This window comes from Colias croceus, chromosome 10 (assembly GCF_905220415.1).
Source record: "Colias croceus chromosome 10, ilColCroc2.1".
Taxonomy (NCBI): Eukaryota; Metazoa; Arthropoda; class Insecta; order Lepidoptera; family Pieridae; genus Colias; species Colias croceus.
The window spans coordinates 6,966,039-6,985,199 of record NC_059546.1 but is presented as its reverse complement, the minus strand read 5'-3'; the positions used below and the strand labels follow the sequence as shown (position 1 = coordinate 6,985,199).

The 19,161-nt window shown below is 31.3% G+C and overlaps 1 protein-coding gene and 1 non-coding gene across 3 annotated transcripts; one reads left to right on the top strand and one right to left on the bottom strand.

Annotated features, from left to right (window-relative positions):
• Nucleotides 1-1,417: 1,417 nt before the first annotated feature.
• Trnaw-cca lies at nucleotides 1,418-1,489 on the top strand. Its single transcript has one exon. It is a non-coding gene; the product is annotated as a tRNA-Trp (tRNA).
• A 5,062-nt stretch (nucleotides 1,490-6,551) lies between these two features.
• LOC123695142 (protein toll-like) lies at nucleotides 6,552-18,856 on the bottom strand. 2 transcript variants are annotated; one of them, XM_045640882.1, is made up of 6 exons: nucleotides 18,713-18,856; nucleotides 9,578-9,840; nucleotides 8,408-9,449; nucleotides 8,017-8,332; nucleotides 7,804-7,938; nucleotides 6,552-7,729 (listed from the first exon to the last, which is right to left on the bottom strand). In XM_045640882.1, exons 2-6 carry the CDS (start codon nucleotides 9,714-9,716, stop codon nucleotides 6,968-6,970), a joined length of 2,394 nt encoding a protein of 797 aa, XP_045496838.1. In that variant the 5' UTR covers nucleotides 9,717-9,840; nucleotides 18,713-18,856; the 3' UTR covers nucleotides 6,552-6,967. The 2 variants fall into 2 exon arrangements, with proteins under 2 accessions (XP_045496838.1, XP_045496839.1); XM_045640883.1 differs by having other exon boundaries at nucleotides 9,578-9,836.
• Between the last annotated feature and the right edge of the window lie 305 nt (nucleotides 18,857-19,161).

The following is a 19,161-nucleotide window of genomic DNA, read 5'->3' as shown; positions in this document are numbered from 1 at the left end:
GTTGATATTTAAAAAGGTTTGTTGCGTGCACTGAAAATATTTCAAAATAAAAGAAATAACGAAATAGTTGTACGGCTGCAATGCAATTTTAGCCATCACTCAAAGTCGACGTTACAACGCACGATAGAAATATGTGATGTTCTTTTATTCAGTTTTCCGTATCATAAAACCTGAAAAATATTAAAGCTCAAAATAAATAGGTAGTGTACCTATTTCGTTTATGAGAATTTTAAATTGCGTTGTTGAATAGCTTGATAGTGATAACTATATGAATTAGTTATTATTAAACGATATAAAAAGATGATGGCATATGAATGTTTATATGAAGCTCTTACATTAAAATAATGTTAATAGTTTATAATTAATTATAAAAATTAACTCTTAACTTTAATTTTTAATGTTTCATTATTCACACATGGCTATGTCAAAATACATTCATGAACAAACAGACCGTCCCTCGTCTTATCCTAGAGTTCCTTTTCCATATTACCGAGAAGATTAATATAAATTGTTATTTGTTTTGCATTTCACTATACAATTTTTGTTGATTATAGAGTCGCATCGCTCTTTAAAAAATCAAACGTGATTGCAACAACGGACGATCCTAGATCCTATTAATAATTATGATAATTAAAACACTTATAATTCCCCTTACTCCAGTCTCCTATCAATCAGTCCTGACAGCTCATAAGAACCAGTTCATTTCACCCTAATTTCTCGTCCCCTACATCGGTTGCCCGGCGACCATCCCATGCCAATCTATAACCAAGCTTTCACATAATTCTCCTTTCGGAGATTAGCTTATTCAATTATAAACTTTATATCTCAAATAACAAAGTTTATTTTGCATAGCAACAGGGTAAGTTGACAGTTGATACGAACAAGCAGACGCAGACTCCCTCAGGGCACCGCCTGTGAAGTTTGGACCATATTTCAGAAAAAAGGAGCCACGCTAATAATATTATGTTGATACATTTTATTTATCTGCGAATGTGAGTGTAACTTGTAGTAACTACAAGATTACGGCTTGGATTATATTTTTATCTATTAAAAAAGCAACGAGATAATCATTTTTGTAAGATATCCATACTTATTTTTATTTTATTGAAATTAAATTAATTAAATGCGTTATTTGTGTTTTTAATCTACACTAATATTTTAAAGAGGAAAACTTTGTTTGTTTGTTTGTTTGATTGTAATGAATAGGCTCATAAACTACTGGACCGATTTTGATGAAATTTGGCACAGACAATCTTTAGACCCTGAGAAAGAACATAGGCTACTTATTATTAAGAAATATGTACCACGGGCGAAGCCGGGACGGACCGCTAGTTACTTATAAGTGCTTCTATTGTATAATTATGTATTTAGTTTATAGTACAATATTAGGATAGCAAATTTTGGTAAAACACACAACGACTCCGTGGCGCAACGGTAGCGCGTCTGACTCCAGATCAGAAGGTTGCGTGTTCAAATCACGTCGGGGTCAACTCGACAAATTTTTTGTTTTTGAAATTTTGATAAAAAATGTATCGTAATAATTTGATGATAAAACATGTTGTTAATTATTTTTCTTATTTCATTTTTATTTTTAGGATCTATTATAAGATTTGAGTAAGGAAATAATATTATTAACCTTCAAACAAAAAATATTCTCTAGAATTGTCTTTTTTTGCTTTTGCTGTATTGTTTGTAAACATACATAAACACAGCAATTATCGGTTCTGCTCCAAGCATTTGTGAGATTTATATGATTGTGTTAATGTTTTAAATTAAACTAGGTTAACAATTTCTGGTAAGACTTCAGCCAAGTCCAATTTAACCTGAGTTACGGTACTGTCAATATTAACGATAGTTAAGCTACCGAAGCAATTTCGTGTTCTTCTCTGATAATTATTTATCTTAAAAATTTATAGCATTCTGTGTTGTATAGTTATTATAATTTATAACAACACTGTCCAAAATTATAATATGTCCTATATTAAATAGAATGAGAAGTAAGGAAAATTTATTGTTTATTTAATAATTTTATTTCTCCAAAATATATTTTATTCGAGGAAAAAAATAGCATTAATTAAATTATCTAAATAGACAATACCTCAGATTAATTCAAAATTATAGTATCCTACCTGAATAATATACAAATTACTTGCAAATAAAAATGAAATTGTTGCTTCTGGTTCACTATTTACAGTTATCCTATTTAATGTTACCTAAGCAATCACCGCAAGATTCGAAACAAATATTAGTTTTGTCCTATAGACTGTCATTATTAGCGAATATAATAATGATCTTCAGTGCACTCTCTATCCGAGCCATTTCAAAATAGTCCCGTAACTTATATTGACTGGCCAATGTCATGCATATTACATGAAGAACGTAGGGTTGCCTCTGTTGTATATTTTAACATAGTATCGGACTATTTATTTAGGCAAAATATGCTAATGTTCTGAAGCAGAATAACATACATGAGTTTACAGGACTATTTCTTAAGTTAAAGTCATTTTATTTGTGAACTAGCAGCGCTCCACGGTTTCTCCCGCGTGGCTCCGCTACTGTTGGTCTTACCGTGATGATATATATATCTTATAGCGTTCCTCGATGAATGGGCTATCTAACACCGAAAGAATTTTTCAAATCGGACCAGTAGTTCCAGAGATTAGCGCGTTCAAACAAACGAACAAACTCTTCAGCTTTATAATATTAGCATAGATATATCTTCCTAAAATTACGAAAGTGATACGTTATATAATAAAATTAACCGTATCCTCTTTCCCCAAAATTCAAATGTATATTCCTCATATTATATCAAATATTTTTATTGGTAGCCCTAAATCCAACTGATTACCACACTAAGAGATCTCTTTAAGAATACTGGTATCCTCACAGTACCATCACAGTATATATTTAATAATATTTTATATGTACACAAAAACGCAGACTTACACACAAGAGTAGGAGATAGACACCGTTATGGCACAAGGAACCGAAATAAAATTGAAATGCCATTTTACCGGTTAGCTAAAGTTAAAAATTCATTTATGGGCCAAGGTATACTTTTTTACAACAGAATTCCTCATAGTATTAAAGAGTTTAGTAGTGCTAAATTTAAAAATTATGTAAAAAACGTATTAGTTCAGAGAGCCTATTACAGCATTAAGGAATATATGGAAGATAAAAACCCATGGAGGGTTGTCGCGTAAAAACCACAGGACAGTTCTTTGGCATATTATGATATATACGTACAGTTACTTACATATTTTGTAAAATTAAATTGTAATACTGAAATGATTTAAAAGAGCAACTATGGAGTTTCTTGCCGATTCTTCTCCATAGATACTGCTTTCCGAATCGGTGGTAAATGTTAAAAATATGTATTGACGTTTCAAAAGTGCTTCTCGAAGAAGTCTAATTGAATAAATAAATGTTTGAGTTTGAGTTTGAAAAAAAAAGTTTAGGACAGGTTATTTTTGCCCATTTATCTTTTGACATCACCGTTGACTCTATTTAAATATTCTACAAATCACAGAAATTATAAATAGATATACATCTGCTGTCCAAGTGTTTGTGTGTAAAGATTTCATATTATAAATTGATATTGCAATGGGGAATTTGGAAATTTGTAATTTACATAGTATTACTATTGCATATTATTTGATAATGTTTGCTCATTTGCGATGATAATTTTATTTAGTCAAAGCTTATATCTAATTCATTCATAACAAATCTTTACTATCTGTATTTGAGTCACATATACACATATTTGAGTAAAGTTGAAACAATACAATTCGCAATATGGGATAGTTTTATGTCTTTTTTTTACTATAATCTGCAATAAACTATCTACTGTAATTCAGTCAAAACTAAATTTTCATCTTGAATTTAACCTTACGAACTTCTTTCGTGTACAACAATGGAGTGATTGCTTACTATAGTTAAAAGTAACGTTCTATCGCTATAATAAATGGAACATATGAAGCCTTTAGTTTCTGTGATCTGTGATATGAAGCGAATCAATTCATTTCCCTATCAGTGAAAACAATATAGTTCGTTAATCGTCCCATATTTATACCGAAACAGAATTCTCGTGATAATATCCAATGATTTCCACTGATCAAAATTACATTTGGATTACGAATTGAATGTCCATAATGATGGCCCATACTTGAGTTTCAATATTAATAATTATTTTTATACGCGATACGGCAATTATTTTAATCATAGCAGTGTTGATCATAATATTAAAAGTATGCTGGGAACTAATTAATTTATGGTTGCATTGCGTTGTGGCCGGGAGGACGCCGAGTGGAATATAAATAATGCAACCAACACTCCCAATGTGAACGTTTAAAAATATGGCGTGCTTCCCCGAAATTTTTATGAATTGCTGTTTTTCAGTTATGTGTCTTCATATTTTGGTTTGGGGAGGATATGTGGCGTACGCTTATTGCTAATACTTTATTTATAATGATAATATGATGTGTGTTGGTTCTTGCACATATTTTAAAGATTTGACTCTACATTTCATTACAATAATTTTGATATTATTATTTTCAAATCAAATGTAATCAATACTCAGGTTGTATTTCAATCAGTTACATTTTTCCCCAGTTAACATTATCTAAGACATTTTTTATTTTACGGTTTACGTAGATTATTAAATAGACTGAAAATTTCAGTCTTTATTAAGTGAATCTGAACAAAACTTTTAATTTAAAAATATACATTTGAAAGTATATCAAGCTGATTATGGATCTATCAAGTTTTTCTACGATATTTATATCAGGTATATAATGGTCGCAGCAGGGAATTGAAATTCTTACAGTCATCACTTTTACCGTGGTGACACATCTCATTCCCACGGGAATTTCCTTTGACCATGCGGGTAAAGCCGGGTCAAGGACCGGATTGTTGCTTACTATATTTTACATAGATTAGCGCTACGCCAATATATTGTTCATGTTAGAAATAGAGCCTATGTTTTAAGAATCCCCTCTCATTGCGTGTAATTGTAACTAGTGTTTTTATATGACATTGACTGTAATTTGTATTGATTTTACGAAGCTGAGTTGAGTTATTCGCCCAAAATAAATAGACTAACATTCAGGCAAGCATCGATACAGATTTATATAAAAGAATTTACCTATATTAAGCACATGTCTGTATCTGTTATAAATCCTATCCTGTCCATTGAGGTATATGCTTACATTCCTACAATCATTTTTGAATGATTTAATTAATAAATCACAATAATAATTTTGTGTCCTTATCTTAAGATGTCTCTTTATCATGAGTATTAGCTTTTATCATTTGGATAAATGAATCAATACCACAATTTTGACATGTTTAACCCGAATAGTAAAACTTGACCCCGCATTCCCTGATTTTTGATAGAGACCCTTGTAAATAGTTATCTAACGTTGTGTTTATAACTTCTCTGATGTTATTTACATACTTGCTATTTTCCTTATTTCCCTTTTGTCAGAATATCTGCATTTCCCCAATGGAATTTTATATTGTTTTTTTTAGAATTGTATAAGGTATTAAGTATACATTGTGTTTACATAATTTTGAGACTGAGATGAAATGTTTAGAATTCATTTTTATGTAAAGATCTAGATCTAGAATGTGTATATAGGATCACTGTAACTTGCTGAACTCGGAAGTTAATTTGTTATTAAATTTATAATATCCATTTATATCGATATCTAATATCTCGAATAAACGGTCCCTGGGGATTGTAGTAGAGTAGAGCTATTACAAGATTAGCCAATGAAACTGTAAGTATCACATAATCGTGTTTTGTTTATTTTTAAATATAAGTCTTGAGATATGTTGTTAGAGACTGAAAAATATACCTATACCTATTAAACAATATTTCGATCATAAACATAAAATGAACAGCTGCTAATATAGAGGATAAATCGATAGGTACTTAATAAACATAATGCAAAAGTCTTATTTTCTATGTTTCTAAATGGCACCTCACTATTACACACTTTGATCTATTTCTATTGTATAAATACCAACACTAGTTATCGTCCAGGGATTCGTGCTACATGCGGCGTTTGCTAAAAAAAAACACATCATAAACAACTAAATATTCGTGCAAGTTTTCTTCATGAACATTAGGTGGAACTTTTTTATTGTGTATGAAATTTTGATTTAATTATAAGATTCATTTATTGAGTATTGGAATAGATGTTTTATAATAAACAAAAGTAAATGGATATAAGGTTAAATAGTAAGATTTCAGATGACAGTTCTTGATTTGATAAATTAGTATTTATTATAAACTAGTGGTCCGCCCCGGCTTCGCCCGTGGTACATATTTCGCAATAAAAGGTAGCCTATGTCCTTTCTCGGGTATCAAAATATTTCCATACCAAATTTCATGCAAATTGGTTCAGTAGTTTAGGCGTGATTGAGTAACAGACAGACAGACAGACAGAGTTACTTTCGCATTTATAATATTATTTATTATAAATAAATACATATTGCATAAGCAATTTAAACTATTCCTGTGTTATGGGTAAAATAAAACGACGTAATGTTAAAGTATACGTTTTATTTAAGCTGCAGCTTAGAATTAACAACATACAGTTTCCTTGAAACTTAAATGGTTTAATCGTTCCTAAATGCATATTTAATATATAATATTTACATTGACATAAAAACAAATGATTACATTTCGATTACGCATCAAAACTTCTTTGAAGTTCGGTAAATAGTTGTAGGTTTACCCACACAATAATGAGTACACATTAAATAATTAGCAATAATTTACACCCTAAGTTACCTTAACCGATTGTATAAACTAGTTTTTTATAAAAATTTACACTAATATCTCGAAAACATTACATACACCTAGGTTATAACAAAATAATTAGTGATTTCAAACTACAGAAAGTGAATATAAAGATGGTGAAGAAGTCAGTCTTTACCTCACTAAAGTAAATGAGAGTAACTAAACTTGATAGTGCAAAAAGGTATCTAAGGGATCTGCGGGTCGGTCTGATACACTTGCGGAATTTTTAGTAGCGGTCGCCTGAGGTGCGTCAATTGGTTCGCGTTGCTTCACCCCGTCCTTACCTCGAAACGTCATTTTGTATTTCTCCTTCGACAGCACTGGCAATAGAATGTTCCAAAAGTTCGGGTTGTTCCAAAGTATTGTAGTTCGTCTATCCCTTTGCTCCTTTAAGAAGGCGTAAATCGAATTTTCCGTACCCATGTCGGTAAATACATAAACCGTCTTTTTCGCTTTCAACATTTCGCCCCGTATTTTCTTTATATTTACGTGACTATAAGCTGACATTAAGTAGTTGGGTGAAAAAATAACGAGTGTTGTCTCTCCTTCTTTTGAACTATTTTTTAGCTGCTTGATAAAATTTTCTTTATTGCAGTCGCTAGCTATGGGTTTCGTGTGAACCCTAAGATTTTTATGGACACGCAAACCCGGCAAAATCTCTTTAAATACAAATTCTTCATCCTTTTCTGAGTATTTAATAATAACGCTTCGTTCTTTTTCTTTGTTGTTACTTGAATGCGATATATTGAAAAGTTTGTTTTTTATCATGGAATGTAACTGCTTTCTGTATTTTAGATAGAATAGCATGAGAATTGTAGATAGTGATGCAGATACAGAAATAAAACACACAAATATAGTGAAGCGCATGTTGCAAGCCTCCTTTTTCCAAATTGAACAATGCATGGAACTTTCGTCCTTTACCTGAAATAAATGCAACTTTAATGTTTTCATTCAACACATTATATTTTTCTACACATGATAAAGTGAATACAAACCTGTGCTTTAAAATGTTCTTTGAGAAAGTCCAGAAATTTAAAATTTTTACAATAACAATGAAGAGGGTTGTGTCCTATCCACAGTTGTTTCATCGGCTTTTTTACAACAGTTTTATAACTATACGGCGCGTGATTCTGAAATAGAGAACATAAAGTAGTTTATTCTTTACTAACAATAGGCAATGTATTAAAAGTAAGTTTATAAATACATACCCATAGACTTTGGATGGAATTAAAACTGATATCCAAATTTTCGTGTCCGTTGATCCACCAATCATCGTAAGTGACTTCAAACTTATTGTGACTCAAATTGAGGAGCTTCAAACTATACGTATGTAAAAATGGAGATACTTTATTTACAGTCCAAGAATTATTACGTAATTCCTTAGTCTCGAAGTCTAGTTCATTGTACGCAAAGGATATTGTCATTCTTTGCCTATTGTTACTGAATAAATAAGACGTTATTGTCTTCAATTTATTATGTTCCATACTTAAGTAAATAAGGCTTAACAATGAAGAAAATGTCGATCTGAAATACAAAGAAACATTGAGGAAATTGGAGTAAAAATAGAGAAATTTCAACAAAGAATTACGATTAACTTACCCGGAAATTTCTTCAATAGAATTATAGGCTAAGTCCAATTTTTCCAATCTCACCAATGAGGAAAATAGCTTCGGCTCTAAGTTTTTCAAGTTATTGTGACTTAAATCGAGTTCAAGCAAATTTATTTGATCGTTAAATGTCGATTCCCGTAATGCCCCGATGTCATTGTATGCTAAGGATATGTTTGTTATTTGTGATGAATTGCCAAAAACGTCGTAGGGTACAATTTCAATACCACAACGTTGTATATAAATTTGCTTCAAATTTTGCAAATTGCCAAACAAACTTCGAGGAAGTTCTTTCATTTTAACATCATTGTTGAGAATTATTACCGTCTCCAAGTTATTGTTTGTCGAGAATAGATTTTGTGGCAGAGACGAAAACTTGTTGGAGAACAACGTGAGTTTTTTCAACTTGCTCAGTGGTTTAAAAATAAGCGTAGGAAGTTCGTTAAGTCCATTAGAACTAAGATCTAATTCTTCAAGCACGTTTACGCCGGAGAAGAAGTCTTTAGAGAACCAAGTAACGTTACTTTGCCATAGTGACAGTTTTCTTAAAAATGCCAAGTGGGAAAATATATTTGAGGACACATTAGTCATTTGGTTGTGACTTATTTCTAAAGTTTCCAATCTTTCAAGTGGTTTGAATAGCTGCTCGGAAATGTTGATGCTGTTACATCGTATGTTGAGCCATGTTAAATTATTCACATCCGTAAACAGATTATCCGGGAGGTGAGTGATCCCACTCACGGATAGTAATAGCTTTGTCAGATCCCGAAGCCCGGAGAAATGTTTCCTGTCGAAATACCCGGAGAGGTTCTTCGCATTTTGAAATATCAATGACATAGTTTTAGATACTCCGAGCTGTTCCAAAACATCTTTAAATGACGACGTGGGTAGTGGACAGTCTTTGAAACTGACGGATTTAAAATTATTCATTTCATTGGCACATTTTGGTAGCTTACTATAATCTAACGTTGTAACATTTTCACACTTTATATTTATGTACGTGTTCGGTAGCAGGTTTATCTTTACGACGTTACCTGCAACAAAGAAGGGTACATTGACTTTGTAACTGGAGATCGTGTGGAGATAGTATCTATTCATGTTCATGCAACTTTGACTGAAACAATAGGAGCATTTGGAAACGTGAGCATTTAAGTGCACTCACCGTCGATGTTGCAATTGAGTTCAACAGCGAACGTGCCGCCGCAAACGCAGTTAGGGTGACTTGGGCACATCAGTCTTGTTGCACCAATTACGTGTATTGCCAACGCTAGGGTTAGCACGTGTATCAATTTACAAGCCATCGCTGACTATTTTACATGTGTCCGTGGTTTCACTTGAATACTGCCGAGGTGTGAATTCTGAAATCGACTACCGAACGTGACTGACGCGTCTCATGTCTTGTTTTTATTTTCATCTTCGTTCTACCTGAAACAAAAATATATTTCTTAGTTTATATCCGAGTACAAATGAAATCGACTTTAAGCTGGGAACAAGAGAACTTTTATATAATAATAATTCTTCAACATTTTTATTTGAATTCTTCTTCAGATTGAAAATACGTACAAAGCTAACTGACAAGGAGAGGATTTCATACTATTGACATACGTTTTATTTCTCATTACATTCGATTCTGTCGTACCCTTAGAAGGGTCGTACCATATACATTTTATGTGCATTCACACAGTACCTACTTGCTTGTTTTATAGCGAGTTACTAATTCTATTAACCTTTTTAAAATATAACTGGTTGGGATAATAGTGATGAATTATTGTTAATGTTCATATTAATTAATAAATATTCGAAACTTAATGAACCTCAAGCCATTTTTAGCAGAAATTACGTCAGATTCGGTTTTTAGTTACCATTCATAGAAAGGAGTATTTATTGAAAATATGATAGCGCTCAAAGCATCAATTTCAGTAACAAAAAGCTCGACACTAAGCTCAACACATTTCTTAAAAATTGCCGCAGTTGTACAACTTGTAAATAGCATACGAAGGTATATTTCTATCTGTTTAACTTTTATGCAAGAAAAACTTGTTGAATTATACGAGTTCGCAGTTTGTTTCCATTCATTTGGAAACATAACAAATGAAAGTTGAATCGGTTGTTCACAGCAAGGTTCACAGTAATTACGTACGAAACGAGAAAAATACATTGTTTTTTGCAAATGACGTTGCTCTTTTTACTTATAATATAGTTTGAAATAAAATAAACGCAGTGGACGTACACTGCGTTTATTTTATTTCAAACTGATTTTCATGCTACGAGTGACATGATTTATTTCAAAAACAAAATATTTTAACAAAAAACTTTATCGCTGTAATTGAAATAAAGGATAAATTTTTATCGAGATTCGGTTGTGGTTTTATCGTGTTCTTAAAATTTTAATATACATAGTTCGTTCTGAAATAGGGTACGTCGCAATTCAAGAGTTTTGTGCCCAAAAATTTAAAATATAACATATTTTTATAGAGTTGTTTAAACCTAATATATATAATACAGACACATTTAAGTCTTAATGATCGAACAAATCAATTATTCAAAAATATTATCACATACAATTCTAATTGTAAGTGGGAAAATTTAATGAAGTATATTAATTCATTGTATTTTAAACGGCATGTACAATTCAGTATGCAACGATCTCAGACCATGAATCGTAAATAATAAAATGATGATGAATGCTTAATAATTTGGAATGCTGTAACATGAGTTTACACCGGTTAAGTTCACGAAATACATAATTGAATTGTAACTAGGTATTGTATTCAATTATTAATTCGATTTATCCTTTCCGACCGCCTATACCTACAGACATTGGCAAACGAGTGTCGGATTGAGACGTCACTTATAATTAGTTGTTGTTCGTTTTGTTAAGTCCCCTTTAAAATCTGTATAACTTGGAACAAAATACATTGAAAATTTAATTATTGCAAAAGTCGTATTTCATGTTTCGGCTACGATCCCGAGCTCTTTGTGTAAAGTTTTAAGCTCTCATTTAAGAGTTTCGGTTTCGCTATCAATTTATAATAAATGACTAATTTGAAAATGTATGTAGAGTTAAATAGTGTCTATAAATAATAAATGAATTGGTTTACCATGAGATTTTTACTTGTTAAATATTATTAAATAAAATAATTATTTTAGTACATAATATAACATTGTGGATTTTTAAGCCTTCCTTATTAGGTATGAGCCAAATGTAGCCTTGTTAAGCATACGTGTTAAACATCTTGTGTAAAATCAAGCTAAAGAACTGTATAACTTACACCAACGTCATTATATAAACCGAACAATAAATCAAAATACTGAAAAGCTATTTTCCGCAACATTAACACCGAAATGACATTTAAACGAGCGGGTAAAAAAGCCAAAATTCGTATAACCAAAGCTTTAATGTCATAAATATTCCACTCATTTGTGGTCAGACAATGGCTATAACATATTAGGTGCGGACAGAGTAGATATAATACGTATAGGGTGAGCACGTGCGGTTGGCATTTGAGATAAATTACCACCGCATTACAGGCAGCTTTTTTATTAAACTTACTTGTCAATTCACACTGCCCACAATTTATTTCTAAGCGTGTCAGCAAAAAGTGCCATGGGATACTCGGCTGTTCATTAATTTTATGGTGGGTGTTTGTGATTTTTTTGAATTTTCAAGTTTATTTATGGTTTTATAAGTATGTTAAATGTAATGTAATGTAATATGTTATCATTTTCGTTATTTTTTTGTATATATTCTTTTTTTATTGTTATTACTTTATGTTATCACTTAATTGTGACAGAAAAGTACTAAAACACACGTGAACATACCATCCATAGCATACATAACATCCATAAACGGTATATGGAGTGTTCATGTTTATCGTCATTTCTACACATTGAAATGTACATTAGTTAGAGGGGCAATGATAGTTAGACGTCTATACCAAGTATGCCCAAGGGTTATATCGTCAGCAGGTGCAGTAGGAGTAAAGCTCTAAGGCTTACGTCAGACGCACGTATTTCATACCCACTTAATGTGTCTCTGTAGTCTCTACCTACATGCAGACTGGCTTGAAACACTAGTAATGAATTTCGAGCTTTATGACCCTGTTTTACGATTTAATTTTGCTTGAGGTATGTGGTTCTAGGTTAATATTTGCAAAAGCTCTCCACAGTCGATAAACTGGACTTAAAACTTGTCTTTACTCAAAACTTTTATTTTATTCAACAATAAATGACGTCTAGTATCTGTTAAAAAGTTTAAACTCTATAAAGACATTAAATTTATGAATATGAAATAGAAATAGTACATCTTTAACTCGATAATTTTACTCTTAAAGTTGACTTTACTTTTATTGACTTTATAGCCTTAACTGAATAGATATTATATTTATAATTACTAATTGTTTCAACGAATTCTTGAAAATTCCAATAAACAAACTTCATTCACAAAATACGAACAGCAAATCGCGTGTGCCAATGTAACAATATTACCGCAAAATAAAAACACCATCCAAGTAGTTGACAAAGTTGCATGACAAAGTTGGAATTTCCTCGCTTTTTCTGTATTAAATAATACTGTGGGGAAAGGGGAAGTTAATCCGTCTCGTCATGGGCGAGGGTGGCACGCACGTAGTACTATTGGACTCTCATCACGCTTACGTAAGGGTTACGTTCTTATGGGTTATTATCAATTATTCTACAAGTATAATATTCAATGTGTTGTTATACTTTCATACGAAATACATAGAGTAATTTAGGGTGATTATCATTTAAAAATAAGTTTAAATTTCGATATTATTCGTTATCGAACGATTTCTCTATATTAAAAAAGAGATTTAATGTTTTTCTAAAAATATAAGTAGACATCCGTAAAAGGTTACGAATTAGCGCTAATTAATTATTAAATATTATTCATAAACAATTACATTACAAGCTTCCCAAATCCCAAAAGACGTTGCGTGAGTGCAAAAAATGTACCTTTATCATAATTTTCTATATTATTATAATAATAACATGACTTTCATCGTACTAAGCGTTGTTGAGTCATTTTATTTAATTTCAAAATCCATTATTTTCCATGAAAAAATAAAGCCTTTATAAACGTTCGGATCGCACGTACGCTTTTATGCCCTAAATAACCAAATAAATAACGCGAAATGTTGCTTGCTTTTTGTTGCCGTATTTATCTAGACGATTTATTCGCGGTGTTTTGATACAAAATAACTATTTTTTGAACGTAAAATATTTAAAATGCCGTATAGATTTTGACTACATTTCAATTATACGAACTACAAAAGTTATTTTATAATATACTAGAGGTCCGCCCCGGCTTCGCCCGTGGTACATATTTTGCAATAAAAGGTAGCTTATGTCCTTTCTCGGGTATCAAAATATCTCCATACCAAATTTCATGCAAATTGGTTCAGTAGTTTAGGCGTGATTGAGTAACAGACAGACAGACAGAGTTACTTTCGCATTTATAATATTAGTATGGATTTTAATGGCACGTGTTGTTGAGTATCTTTATTCAGAAACCACTTTCGTATCAAATTTTACATCGTTTTATCATTTTATTAAATCTAGCATATCCATATTAGCTAGTATGAAGAATAATAATATATTTTTTTTATTTATTATTAATTTTATTCAATTTTAAAGCATACTATGTATCCAAAATGTATAGCACCACCACCATAAAATATGTAATCCTTTTGGGTTTTCGGATTGTCTGGCAGAAATCGCTTACAGCGATAAGACCGCCCTCTGTACATATTATAACTTGTATGATTCTTTTTTGTTATCTTGTATTTTTGTGTGCAATAAAGAATTTTTCATTCATTCATTCATATTTTAATTATGTATAACAAATACTAAATAAGTATCCATATACATTAAATTAGTCATATATCATACCATTACATTTTAATTTATAAAATCAACGCTATGCAAAAATCATTTTGTAAAACATATTATCAAAATCCTCACATTAGGTATAGCAATTTCTCAAAGTACACACATAAAATTTATCACGCAAGTATAATAATCATTCCAATACTGCGCCCTACACATAGTTACATTCCTATATCCACATCTATAAATAACATAAAATGAACACCTAAGATGATAATCTCACATTATTAACCGAATCCACACCGCTATAAAATAGAACCGCTGTCGTCATGTTCCGTTGAATTAATGCCTTCAGTGTTATGAACGTTTTTGTTATGCAAATAAAATGACCGAATCGATATAATGCTGAGTTCCGATTGGTTAACATTAGACGGTGTTAGGGCGGCCGTATACGGGCGGCTCGAGCAGTTAACGTCTGAGCGACGTACACGGACTGCTCGAGCGTGGCGGTCGGTAGTTGACTGCTCGAGCTGTCGCTACAAACCGCGCAGTAGACGGCTTGAAGCGGTTGCGACGGCTCGATTAGTCCGTGTACGGCAGTGAATGAATGTCTATAGTTCACGGCACGGTCGCGTCTTCAAGCCGTCGGTGTCAAATGCTTGAAGCGGTCCGAGTATGGCCGCCCTTACGGCGGAATGTAGATCGCTCATCGGTCGTATTGGAAATATTTTGATGCGCTATTTATTGCTTCCGTAGCCTCATTTATTTCTTATATTAGTATTCTGTATACACGGGGCTATGAGAGCGATTTCTGATGCTTATTGCGTTTGTGCTTGTAAGTGTTTTATTATACATTAATTGTTATACCATCAACTGAAGATTTTTATTAGCGTAGTAACTTATTTTATTCTGAGAAACTATGCTGCTTGCTATGCTTATATTTAAGGAAGTAATTTTTTTTTTTAATGTGAAATAAATTAACATAACATAAACCGAGATATTATTAAATCTATAATTAACTGAATCAGTACGAGAGATTTAAAGAAAGAAACGTTATTTTTAAATATTATTGTTTGTTCAATCACTCATAGAACTCGTCTATTTTAAATATAATATACTTAATAAATAAACTATTTTACTCTCAATACACTGCGGAATATTTTAAACATCGACCTTTTCTCTCTTTTCTTTAGCTTGCTTCATTGATCTAGCGGTAAGGACAGGAATGTTCAACCAACCGTTCTTTGTTTCTTTGTCCGTGGAGATAAAAAACATCGCTTTGCAGACCGAGGGTTTATCACTATTCCGTGAAAAAATAATCGGAAAAAAAGATAGGAATTTTTTATGTCCTTTCCAAGTTAGTGTCCAGCTACTTATTTTATATTGTTTTCATTCTACGTTATAGTTTAATATTAGTGATTTACATGTGCCAAGGGAACTATAAGCATATGGAAGGAATAGGAAGGAATACAACTGTATTCGTACTATATAAACTTAAAAAAGTCTGCAATATTGTAATCAAATTCATCGGATAATATTATTTTAAATTAATTCAAGTTAATAAAATGTAGCAAAACATTAAGTGCAATTTTCATCACAAAAGTATTCAAATCATCAATTACTGAAAACATTAATTAATAATTTACAACAGAAATATAACTAATTATTGTCTATAAAATTTAAATACACGAGAGTACTCTTAAATAATTAACAATAATAATTAACCCCAATTTGTTAACGTTATAACAATTCAAAAAACATTATAACGATGCTCAACTAAAATAAAAAAATAATTACTCGAGAATAAACGAAAAAACTGCATGGAAATTGTTGGCGTGTTTTTTTTTTTGCAAAAGCGTGGAGTGTTCATTCATTACATTGAAAAAGGAAACGTTTCAATGTAAAAATCTTTATTGTACATAGAAACAAAACGTCCATCAAATCAAGAGCAATTCAAAAGCTTGTCCGAGCGCACACCGCATACAAAAAACCGCTTAAAGCGTTTCGGTTGATATTGCCTATTCATAAAATAGCTACTGTAAAAAATGTAAAAAAAACATCTTCATTGTAGGTATCAAACAATATACTGCAAGTCATTCTGAAATCGATATTCATGCAACTCGTAAAATTTTCATGTTTTTAAAACTACGTTTTGAAACGAAACTTCAATAAAACAACTATGAGATATAATTACCGAAGCGATGATATATCTACAAAATACTCAATTAAATACTATTATTATACTCATAGTATCGTGGTCATAGAGTGTAATTTTGTAAATCTCTCTTCTAATAATATTTATAATATCTAATAACTGAGTGATTTAACTGTCACATTATGGTACATTCATCATGTGACTATTACGTTATAGTACATATTACGCATGTAATTTATATTCTTCAACTACCTACAAGTGTTCCCGGAGTTATTCAAGATACAAAAGAATAATGAAAATCCATTGAGTAGACTGGGTAGGTAATTTTTTTTGGGATAAAGTTATTTCGATGTATTTTAAGCACAACTCAAAATGTAGAAATGTGTTTGTTTTTATTAAATAGTCACTCAAATAGTCACTAAGATATTTAGAAAGTATAGTAAGGAATTAAAATGTTAATCGTCAAATCTAGCTTGTGATTGATAAAACTTATTATGATCAAATTATTTCAATCCTCCATAAACCACAACCATTTAAACCAGGAATTATTCATCAAAGTGAATTTCAAAAATTGCTTCCTAAATTTTGTAATCAATATACCAATATTATTGTTAACTTACACCACATTCGTTTAGAATCTATTTGCACGAACCCGCAAAACTTTTGATTTCGAATTGATATGAGTTACCGAAAATTAGCAAGTTAAATTTTCCCAATAAAAGCTACAGCAAAGTTTACTTAGAGTTTGACGTCAATCTGGATTAATTGTATGGGCAATTTGGAAAACTGTGTTAAATAGTCATTTATCTTTTAACTGTAATGCTGGCCCCCGGGTTAAATAATGTATGTTGATGAAAGTTAGAATCGTTCATGTTCTTTCGAAGCTTATATAAACAGAAAGTCTTTCCCCTTTATCATAATATTACCTTATAGGTCACGTGTCAAAAGTCAAAGCTTAAAATGTACTTACGCGTCGAATAGCGTCTATATCATAGTCTATTATACAGTACAATGATCTTACATTGTTTTAAATATTCGGAAATTCATTAATGCAGACCTCAGGAGACACTGCGGCTGTCGTCAGATTCACAAGCCTCTATAATTAACTCAAGCTCTAGCTGGGACGTCCTGTTAAGACAATAGCGCTCTCAGAGTAATTACACAGCTTATGCATTCATGTGGCTTACTGCGCCTTTGAAATATTATAGAACCTTCCAATGAATGCCCATTTCAACATACGGTTGACTTCAATACGTATGAATAATGTGAGATTATGTGTAAAGTGACTGAGAGAATTGTAATGATGTTTCAAAAGATATTTAATTACATATGCCTAATTGTACCTTCACAGTAAGTATAAATAAAGAAATATGAATAAAAGTATTTTATTATTAATCCATTTCATGTGTACATCAATATTATAAAATAAAAGAACCTGAAAACGTATCATTTTATGCTTTTTGAATACAAATAGCCAGTGAATGTATTATGAAAATTGTTTTTAATTCATGAATGGATATAAAATTGTGTGTTGTTAAACAACACGTAGCTCGAAAGTATATATAGCTCGTATTTATTTTGAAAAGTTTTTAATAAATACAGCAAAGGTAAATTGAATTCGTTACCTTTTTACTTCATAAATAATAAAAGTATACATTCACATCATTAAAATAAACAGATTTCAATAATATTCAAGGTATGGATTCGGATTAAGTTATTCATATGAAAAACTATATAAAATAAATGAAAATCAAGAATAACTTATACATATGAACGCTATTATATTATGATATACAAGATATTTTTCGAATATTACCTATACCTAGATATTACTTATATCTATGTCTATAATAAGTAACAGACAAAAAATATTTTCAGAAGGCAAAGAAAATCAAACAATCTAAAATAACTTAGCAATAAACTGAGCTTGGTGTAAAAGAATAAATCCGAAAGGAAAGCAGAGAGTAAAATTCAGGATGGAAATAAAAAGCAATGGACGAAACTGTTTTATACGTTTACCGAGCGACCGTTTTATTTTATTCAAAACGTCGAATTTTTATTCTAAAGATATTTTCTGAAATGCATCCAGCATCTCTGTTGTGTACAAGATGCGATTTTAGAGGTTATTCATAAAAAATAATCAAGTAATAAATTATCAAGTATGTTATAAAAATAAATTAAAACTGAAGACATTATTAATGACATCCCCGCAAAAAATTAATGACTGCAGGTAACGTTCATGAAATATAAATCATAACTGTGTTATTACATTCTAAAAAATAACAAACATCTTACCTGCAAGAAAATGGCATCCACGTTTCAAATAAAAATAGTGTCCTTGCACAACAACAAAGTTTTTAATTAAACATTAAAGAATAAGTCCATTTCAACCGTGCTACGTATTCGAGTGGAGAGCGCTACGACGTCACCGCTACGCTGGCTACGCGACGACTGAAGCTACGCGACTGAATTTGCAAGCATTGAAATAAATTTGTTCGGCTATGTTCGTATCCACGAAAACCACCGATCAAGGGTTGTTTATATGTAGCAACACTTTTAAAACGGTATAAAAAGTCAGGCCAGTCTCATTACATTAACCGCACCTACGTAGCGTCTAATAGAGGTAATAAAATGATGGATTTATGTTCATAATACGGATAAGTTTAGCTTTTATAACAAAATTGAATATAATATTGCTGATAAGAATAAGTTACAGTATATAGTAGAATAGGTTAAAGTAACCG

Coding starts and splice junctions, on each gene's coding strand:
- LOC123695142 (XM_045640882.1), bottom strand. CDS start 9,716: ATGGCTTGTAAATTGATACACGTGCTAACCCTAGCGTTGGCAATACAC. Junction 7,939..8,016: donor ATTCCATCCAAAGTCTATGG/GTATGTATTTAT, acceptor TCTCTATTTCAG/AATCACGCGCCGTATAGTTA. Junction 7,730..7,803: donor AAGAACATTTTAAAGCACAG/GTTTGTATTCAC, acceptor CATTTATTTCAG/GTAAAGGACGAAAGTTCCAT.